Source organism: Sinocyclocheilus grahami, unplaced genomic scaffold (assembly GCF_001515645.1).
Source record: "Sinocyclocheilus grahami isolate Dianchi unplaced genomic scaffold, SAMN03320097.WGS_v1.1 scaffold203.1, whole genome shotgun sequence".
In the NCBI taxonomy this organism is placed as follows: domain Eukaryota; kingdom Metazoa; phylum Chordata; class Actinopteri; order Cypriniformes; family Cyprinidae; genus Sinocyclocheilus; species Sinocyclocheilus grahami.
The window spans coordinates 1,770,283-1,779,828 of record NW_015505382.1 but is presented as its reverse complement, the minus strand read 5'-3'; the positions used below and the strand labels follow the sequence as shown (position 1 = coordinate 1,779,828).

Here is a 9,546-nt window from a genome sequence, read left to right as displayed (position 1 = left end):
AATATAAATAAGTAAAATTAAAGGGGTCATATGATGCAATTTCAAGTTTTCCTTTCTCTTTGGAGTGTTACAAGCTGTTCGTGAATAGATAAGATCCCTAAAGTTGCAAAGACTAAAGTCACAAACCCAACGAGATATTCTTTATAAAAGTTAAGACTCATCCACACCCTCCTATAACGCCTCATTCAAACACGCCCCCATGTCTATGTCACGATGTGGGAAGATAACACCGCCCAAATGTTCAAGCAAAGAAAGAAGGTGTAACTTTGATTCTCGCTGTAGTATTGTTACCGCCGCCGTCATGTCGTGGAGATGCTGTCTGTTTCGTTGTGAAAGCGAAACTACTTTGTTTGGCCTTCCAAAAGAGCACACAACTATAAATCAGTGGTTATAGGCACAATATATACTTTTCGCAGCTAGAGGGCGGGTATTCAAAATAAACAATTAGACAAATGCATAGTTTGATGACACCGTGACTAAGTGTGGAATCATGGGAGTTGTTGTCTTCATCCCCACAGCCGATGCAATCCAACGGGACTCGGGCAGAAATCATGTTCATGGACAGCTAATGTATTAAAGATTTATTAACGTCAATGTAGAGTAGCACTTCTTGTTTGTCATTTCTCCGATCATAAATGCAGACATGAATGTTACGCTCCGGCCGAACATCACAATATGGTAAGGGGCGTAACATTTCTGTCACACGCTTGAGGTATTCGGCCAATCACAATCCACTGGATAGCTGGCCAATCAGAGCACACCTCGCTTTTCAGACCGATGAGCTTTGTAAAAATCGACGGCGGGGCATAGAGGAGAAACAATAATGTACAGTATGTGGAAAATGTGTTTTTTGAACCTTAAACCGCATAAACACATTTCATTACACCAAATACACAAAATAATGTTCTTTGTAGCAACATCATATGACCCCTTTAAAGGGTTAGAATAGAAATTGTGCTTCAGTAATTTTGCGTTAAATTATTTTAATGCGTTAAGGATTGTAAAATTAATCGCATGTGTTAACGCGTTAATGATGACCGGCCTAATTTAAATATTTCTCATTCATTTCAATTTAAATACAATTCAAATGATTTTAGATGTACAACCTCTTCATAAGGGCAATATATTAAAATCCTATGGCATTTCAAAACAACGCAATGATACAAATTAGAATTTTCAAAAATAAATAAATACCCAGTTGACCTCATGCTTCAATGTAATTTTATTTGATGAGAGTATGTTACATATGAAGGCAGCAGTGAGTGAAATATGACCCCACAAATAAATACAAGAAATATTATTACAGAAGGAAGGATATTGTTAGGATGAAATTGACACTGTATTTGCCAAACATGAGTCTCCCAAAAAGCTAACTGGTAAATAAACGTGTAAATCAACACAGAACACAAACATCTATGTACAGCACATGCTCAACTATGTTAAACCACTATTAAACACAAACTCTGGCTTCTGTTACGTTATTCTGGTTTCTTTGACATATGATCATCCGACTAACAGCAACGACAACAAACAGAATACCTTCACTTTTAAACACAAACTCTAGCTTCTTTGTTACGTTATTCTGGTTTCTTTGACGTATGAACAACCGACTAACAGCAACGACAACAAACAGAATACCTTCACTTTTAACATCACTATAACTGTTAGTCCGTATAGCTCAGCCTGTTATTTACATCAGGAATAACATTTTCTTTAATTTGAACTTACTATGCCTGTATGATGCATTATGGGAGAACATTTGTACACTATGTATATGTATATATATTTAAAATAAAAAAACAACAACGTCTGACCCCTTTAATATACGGTTTTTGTTAAAGAAATATTAATAAGAATAACTAACTGTATATTGCACTTAATATTAATTAGAGCCACGGGGCCACTACATGAAGAACAGATGTGGAAATGTTACCAAAGCCCTTGAAAGTAATAAGAATTAGTGTTCTGTCAGTAGTATTGAGAGAATATAAACATGCTGTCAACTGCAACTCAGAAAAAAAAAAAAAAAACAATAACTAACTTAGTTTTGTCCAATATCATCTCACTAGGATCTTTGTAAATGTTGAGTATGTTGAGGTCTGTGCAGGAAAGAAAAGTGAAAATGTATATTGGTAAAGCTGAACAAAGCAGTACCAAAATTTCTCTTTTTTTTCCCAAACCCATCATGCTTTGCACCCTCTATGTACTGCCACTGGGTCAACAGGTGCGACGGTGTTCTTGCAAATTGATTTCTCGCCATCTTATTGCCGCAACCGTCCAACAGGGTGCAGCACAGAAGCGTCCAAAAAACAATCTGTCCATGCAATGACCCATCGGGCTGAGCTCTCCGAGGTGCTTAGCTGACCGACGTTTCAATACGAAGCTGTGCATCAGTGGATTATGTGATTGTAGACACGTCCTGTTCTACTACGTCTCCAGCAATACTGATCTAAAAAAGTTTCAACGTCTACCGTTTGTCGTCATAGCTTTAAGATGGATCTGCGGCAGAGCCGGGTCTCTTTTGGTTGGTAAATTCCAGGTAAATGTCAGAGCGGAGGAATCGAGGGTACGAGTCTCTTTCCATTAGTCCAAAGATTCTGCTCTGAGCCAGGTCAAAGCAGTCTGCGCAGATGTTCTCCATGTTTTCCTTGATGTGCTCCCTGGTGTACGAGTCCAGATTAACCTTGGAAATAAAACAAGAGTCTGCTTAGGACACTTTTCATATTCATTTTGGATTGGTTTTCTGGCACATCTGCTCTCTGGAATCAATTACAAATTGCAAGTCGAATAAAAAAATTTAAACAATTCTCACACAGACTAATCCTGTCCAAGAAAAACAGCATGAGACTTTAGTTGAAATTGCATTGGACATGTTATTGCTGAAAACAAGTAAACTAAGAAATAGAATTTTGATTGTTAATTTTGTCAACTCAATGCATTATTTCTTCTATTTGCTCAATTCTCCACACACACACAACTGTATGTGTACATTTCTGTATAACTCATGTATGATTTCGGTATATTAATTACTTTTTTGTTTGGACTAAATAATTTGCTTAAAAAACATTACAAATGCAGTTATGTGACTGGAATATGTTATATTTGCCAATTAAAATTAGTCTAGGTTTTTCTTTTAAGCGTAGACTCAAAATGTCATGGTGACCTGAGATCATGAAGAAAAAGTCTTTCAAAGGCTGAAATTCTTGTACAAAAAAACCCCCCCTTAAGTAATTTGGCTAATCTTGTATTTTTGTTTCTTTCAAATACGTAGTAAGACTGTAGTAATACGTTATTAATATGCACACTTTTTCCTCAAAGTCACTGTGGTATAATAACCAACATGCGAGGAGCCTTTTTGTGTCAAGAAAAGGAGAAAATAGAAGAGAAACCCTCATAACTGCATGTCAAGCTCAGTAAGTCTCTTAAAAAGTTGACCTTTTATGAAATGCAACATTAGTTTAGGTTGTCAGATTGTATGAAACATTTAGAAAGTAATCAAAAATGAATGATTACAATTTTTTATAAACATTGTCATAATTAATTGTTTTTTAAAAACACATAAGAACTTGACACATTCATTATTAGATTAGATAAACTGGATTGAAACCTTATATGTCCCCTTATGTCATTCTTATCTTTTTTGTCTTGAATTTCTTGAATATCACTGCCAAAGAACATTTAAAAATATAAAAAATGTAAACTTCATTTATGTATGATTGAACAAGAGTGAAGAATCATCTTTATCTTTACTGAATTAAAGACTGAATTATTAATTTACCAAATTATTAATGTCACACGATCTATAAAAAAATGGCTGCACATTATTTTAGTCACCAAAAACCACCATAGCTAAAAGTTAGTTTCTTAATCTGAAAACATTTTTATTTTTTTATTTTACCTCTTTACAGGACTGTATGGAGATGTACTCAGTGAATATCTTCTTTGCTCTGGATGCCATTTTGGACAGTGATTTGATCCTCTTGAAGTCCTCACAGGCCAGCCAGAAGTCCAGATTCTCCTCACTGAACTCGGTTTGCAGGAAAGAGCGGAAAACCACCAGGCCATCTGAAGAAGTGAAGAGAAAATTACTCTATTATTATTAGAAAACGCAAAATAAGTGCTCAAGAGAATCTGGGGTAAATCTGGATTTGGATTCAGGAGCAGAGGTTAATATGGATAAACAACATGGTTTAAAACAGCAGTAAAAGCTGCTGCGGTGCAGAGATCAACACAGCTGTCATAACGAATGAGACATATCTTACATTTGTGAGAAAGTAGCGCATCAAGCGACTCTGCCCATTTGAGAGCTTCCTCTGGAGTCGGTCTGTGGATGAGCAGACAGAGCGGTCAACAAAGCCATGACTCACACTAATGACCCATTCACAGATAATTATAGCGCACAAAATAGGCCATCTACTCAATAACGTCACTGTTGTTTTGATTGCACACTCAACACTCAGCCTATGCACCCATTCAGTGTTCCTCAGTGACTCGATGATACGCATATGACACGCAACGCGGTGCGCTGGGAGTCAGCTCGGGTGAAAGAGGAAACAATCACGTGGACTCACTTGTCTGACTTTAGCACTTTCTCAAGCTTGCTGGCTGGATTGCTTCCATGTCTGTCGTTGGTCTTCTTCCGCAGAAAAGTCAGACGGTTTTTCATGTCTTTGGCCCTGTGTGAGAAGACAAAAGGTGTCACATCAGGTGATTTATTAGCTAACTGTTTACTCAAGTGCTTCTGGGAGGAACTGTATTCTGGTTATAGCTGTGAACTTTATTGTAGGAGGAACACAGATAGTAAAGGCATAAATAACGCTTTCCTCCAGTGAACCTGAGAATGGAAAGCATTACATCCACATCCCTTAAAACAGAACACCTAAATATCTCATGGTTACATGGCTACATTCTTATAACAAGAAATTATATTTAGCATGAAGAAAATTAAAGGAATAGATAAAAAAAAATAAAAATTTGCTGACATTTACTCGCCTTCAGGCCATCTAAGTTTGTTTCTTTATCAGAACAGATTTGGAGAAACTTAGCATTATGTCACTTGCTCACCAATGGAAACAAATCCATCTTTAAAGGCATAGTTCACTCCACAATGACATTTCTGTCATTAATTACTCGCTCTCATGCCATTCCAAACCTGTAAGACCTTCATCTTCGGAACACAAATGAAGATATTTTTGATGAAATCCGAGAGCTTTCTGACCCTCCATAGACAGCAACGCAACTGACACGTTCAAGGCCCAGAAAGGTAGTAAGGACATCATCAAAATAGTCCATGTGACATCAGTGGTTCAGCCTAAATTTTATGAAGCTACGAGAATACTTTTTGTGCACAAAGAAAAAAAAAAAGACTTTTTTCAACAATTTCTTTTCTTCTGTCAGGCTTCGACACGCACTCACGGAAGTACCACGACGCATGCGTTTGGTGCTGCTGACTTCGTTATTTTTGGTTTCTTTGCGCAGAAACAGTATCCTTGTTGCTGTCTATGGAGGGTCAGAAAGTTCTCGGATTTCATCAAAAATGTCTTAATTTGTGTTCCAAAGATGAACGAAGGTCTTACGAGTTTGGAACAACATGAAGGTGAGAATTTTCATTTTGGGGTGAACTAACTCTTTAAAGGGTTACTACTAATCACTTACCCCCATGTCGTTCCAAACCCGTAAAAGCTTCGTTCGAGAATAATTTTTGTACGCAAAGAAAACAAAAAGAACTACTTTATTCAACAATTCGTCCTCCACCGTAGCGCCATTTTGGAGAGTGTCCACTGAACGCAAACTGCGTATGCTGTTCTGTGTCAGCCGCACCACACGGATACGCTGTTTTCGTTCAAATCAAAGCGTAAATAAACCTAGAAAACAGCCGTGTGATGTGGCTGACACAGACAAGTAAAACAGTATACGCAGTTTACATTCAGTGGATACTCTCCAAAATGGCGCTACTGTGACGCGGAGGAGACGAATTGTTGAATAAAGTCGTTATTTTTGTTTTCCTTGCGTACAAAAAGTATTTGCGTCGCTTCATAAAATTCAGGTTGAACCACTGATGGCAGATGGACTATTTTGACGATGTCTTTCATACTTTTCTGGGCCTTGACAGTGTTATTTACTTGGCAGTCAATGGGACAGTCACAAGCCTCCCGGTTTTTCTGGATGGCCTGAGGGTGAGTACATTTTGAGGGGAACTATTCCTTTAAGCCTATTTGTAGGAACATTCCGATTTCAATAAAAAAAGGAACACTGTATACTGTATTTTAATGTAAATGAAAAGCATGATACAGAGCAAATAATAAATAGTCCAGATTAACCTAAAATCAAAAGAAAAAACAAACAAACAAGAAATTATATTTTGTGTGAAAAAAATTTAGGCTATTTGTAGGGCCATTAAGTTTTTTTATTGTTACATTATTTTCATGATAATGAGGCATTTTTATGATAATTCTCATTACTATAATGCAAAATTACTTTTGTTCATATAACCTAATGGCGTCAAGACGTTAGTCATATTGCCATATTGAATAATTCCTTTGACTAGTTTTTGTTGCTTTGAGTCAGTAAAATCTGATGCTACGACATGAATCCCCTGTAAAACATTTTTGATAATGTAGTAATGACAATGAGATTTTCAGCTTCACTGTCATGAAAACAATGTTACAATGCAAAAATTTAATGGTGCTCGAAATAGGCTTTTTTTTCTTAATTGCAAAATAATAATAAAAAAAAATCTTGGTTTGGGGGTGAAATATGTCCCCAACCTGTCATTGACAGCAATGAGATTCACTCCATAATTGTTGAATAAAGTCGTTATTTTTGTTTTCCTTGCGTACAAAAAGTATTTGCGTCGCTTCATAAAATTCAGGTTGAACCACTGATGGCAGATGGACTATTTTGACGATGTCTTTCATACTTTTCTGGGCCTTGACAGTGTTATTTACTTGGCAGTCAATGGGACAGTCACAAGCCTCCCGGTTTTTCTGGATGGCCTGAGGGTGAGTACATTTTGAGGGGAACTATTCCTTTAAGCCTATTTGTAGGAACATTCCGATTTCAATAAAAAAAGGAACACTGTATACTGTATTTTAATGTAAATGAAAAGCATGATACAGAGCAAATAATAAATAGTCCAGATTAACCTAAAATCAAAAGAAAAAACAAACAAACAAGAAATTATATTTTGTGTGAAAAAAATTTAGGCTATTTGTAGGGCCATTAAGTTTTTTTATTGTTACATTATTTTCATGATAATGAGGCATTTTTATGATAATTCTCATTACTATAATGCAAAATTACTTTTGTTCATATAACCTAATGGCGTCAAGACGTTAGTCATATTGCCATATTGAATAATTCCTTTGACTAGTTTTTGTTGCTTTGAGTCAGTAAAATCTGATGCTACGACATGAATCCCCTGTAAAACATTTTTGATAATGTAGTAATGACAATGAGATTTTCAGCTTCACTGTCATGAAAACAATGTTACAATGCAAAAATTTAATGGTGCTCGAAATAGGCTTTTTTTTCTTAATTGCAAAATAATAATAAAAAAAAATCTTGGTTTGGGGGTGAAATATGTCCCCAACCTGTCATTGACAGCAATGAGATTCACTCCATAAAATTGCAAATGAAGTAGTAGAAAATGGTTTGACTCACAGATTCTTGGTTTTTTTCTTTTTGACACCTGTTTTTCCTGTGTCACATTTACAGTTTGGCTTGCCACAAACCTGTGGAAGAGTTACAAAAGACGTATTTTGAATGAAACTAAATTCAGCTACACATTCAATTATTTTCAAATGTGTACAATCATTGAGATTTTAAACAAAAGACATATTTGACCATATTTAATTCTAGTGACATCAAATAAATCGTGGTATTTGTAATTTAATACAGACGAATTTGTACACACCCTCCTTCCAGTGAAGAGCAGACAGATCTGGTGGACGGATCCTCCGTTCTTGGTGAGCTCTTTCCTCAGGGTCTGTGGCGAGGGAACCGCCCAGCGCTCCGAAGGTTCCTGCTTGGCCTCTATGCAGTCAATGGCCTGATCGGAGATGAAGCGAGGAGACCGAGGCTCCTGCAGCAAACTGCCCTCGCTGTGCGTCCGTCTGTGGAGGGGCCTCTGCACACACAAGCCCCCGCTCTGCTGCCCACTGCTAGGAGATGACTCCACCATACTCCTCCGCTTCAGAAAGCCTTCATCGCTGTCCTCATCATCTTCCTCCTCCTCCTCATCATCATCGTCAGTTGACGGTGAGGTCAAAGCATCTGCGTTGAAGGAGCGATCCAGGCACAGCCTAGGAATGACTAGAGGTGAGGAAGATGACGATGAAGATGTGAGTCTGGCGCCAATGCTGAAGGTCTCGGAAGCGCTCTCGCCCTCCCCCTGCTCCCTTTTCTCCAGTTCTGACTCTTGGCCGCCTCCTTTCACAACCTTCTGTCTGTCCTTCCAGATCTCGGAGGTCTCCAGGTATGGAGGTTTGCAGGCGTCTCGAGAGGTCGGAGCGGTTTGGTTGGCATCTCCGGTGTTGCAGTGCAGGTCTGGGTAGGAGAGCCGCTGAGCTGGAGAGCTGCAGTTGGTTCTTCTCATGATGGGCGATGCAGAGGGGCATGATGGGGAACAGGGCTCAGACACACTGTGAGGGCTGAAGCCGAGCAGACCCAGATCAGCAGCCTGTTCAGCTGCTTTTGGTTCCAGCATCTGTCAATACACAATTGAAATCAACATTTTACAAACGTCTCTGGATTTAACAATTGCCAACTGCTGTATGGCTATAAAGACTAAAGAAAAGCTGTTGATGAAAAACATGAATGCCATTTTGCATAAACAATAGCATAAAAAGAAGCTCTCCGCTCTTGACACTTGTGTATCCAATGTAAAATCACTAAAGCACAGTCTTAAATGTATGTACATAAAAATAATGTATTTTTAAGTAAATGAAAAACATGATACATAGCAAATAACAAATACATTTTATTAACATTATTAAAAATTTACTGTATTTAAAATCATTTATACACAATTATATATACATTTACATACCTTATGTAAATGAGAAAGAAACAGACTTATGCATCATTAAAACTGAATTATAGCCTATGCCAAGTCATTTAGTAAATAATTAAATTAATTCACAAACACTGTAAATAAATCAATACTCATCATTTAAAAAGCCACACTTCCCCTCATGTTTGATATAAAAATACAGTACATTAATTCAATTCAAGTTTATTTGTATAGCGCTTTTCACGATACAAATCGTTGCAAAGCAGCTTTACAGAAAATGTTTACGTTTCTACATTATATTTAGGAGTAGGTTATTAGTGGTGACTATGGCAGAACTGTACAGTAAGAATCATGCAGTTAGTTACAAATGACATGTAATCAAACAGACGGTGAACACCATTAACTGCAATGATTATATGTTGCGATTAAACTTTGCAATAGCAATTAGACGTTGCGATTAAGCAAAATTTGGTAGTTTTATATGTTGTTGCAGGGTTAGGTCTTCTCATGGGGGGGGGGGGGGGGGGGGGGGT

General features: G+C 37.4%; 1 protein-coding gene across 2 annotated transcripts in view; it reads right to left on the bottom strand.

The window, feature by feature from the left end:
* Window positions 1–1,222: 1,222 nt before the first annotated feature.
* The window catches only part of rgs3b (regulator of G protein signaling 3b), a 47,136-nt gene continuing 38,812 nt past the window's right edge, over window positions 1,223–9,546 (bottom strand). For both annotated transcript variants that reach the window (XM_016285929.1, XM_016285930.1), the window contains 6 exons: window positions 7,916–8,707; window positions 7,663–7,733; window positions 4,572–4,676; window positions 4,263–4,324; window positions 3,899–4,065; window positions 1,223–2,683 (listed from right to left, as the gene is read on the bottom strand). In XM_016285929.1, the coding sequence (XP_016141415.1) occupies window positions 2,489–2,683; window positions 3,899–4,065; window positions 4,263–4,324; window positions 4,572–4,676; window positions 7,663–7,733; window positions 7,916–8,707 (1,392 nt within the window). In that variant the 3' untranslated portion in view covers window positions 1,223–2,488. The remainder of the gene's footprint in view (window positions 2,684–3,898; window positions 4,066–4,262; window positions 4,325–4,571; window positions 4,677–7,662; window positions 7,734–7,915; window positions 8,708–9,546) is intronic.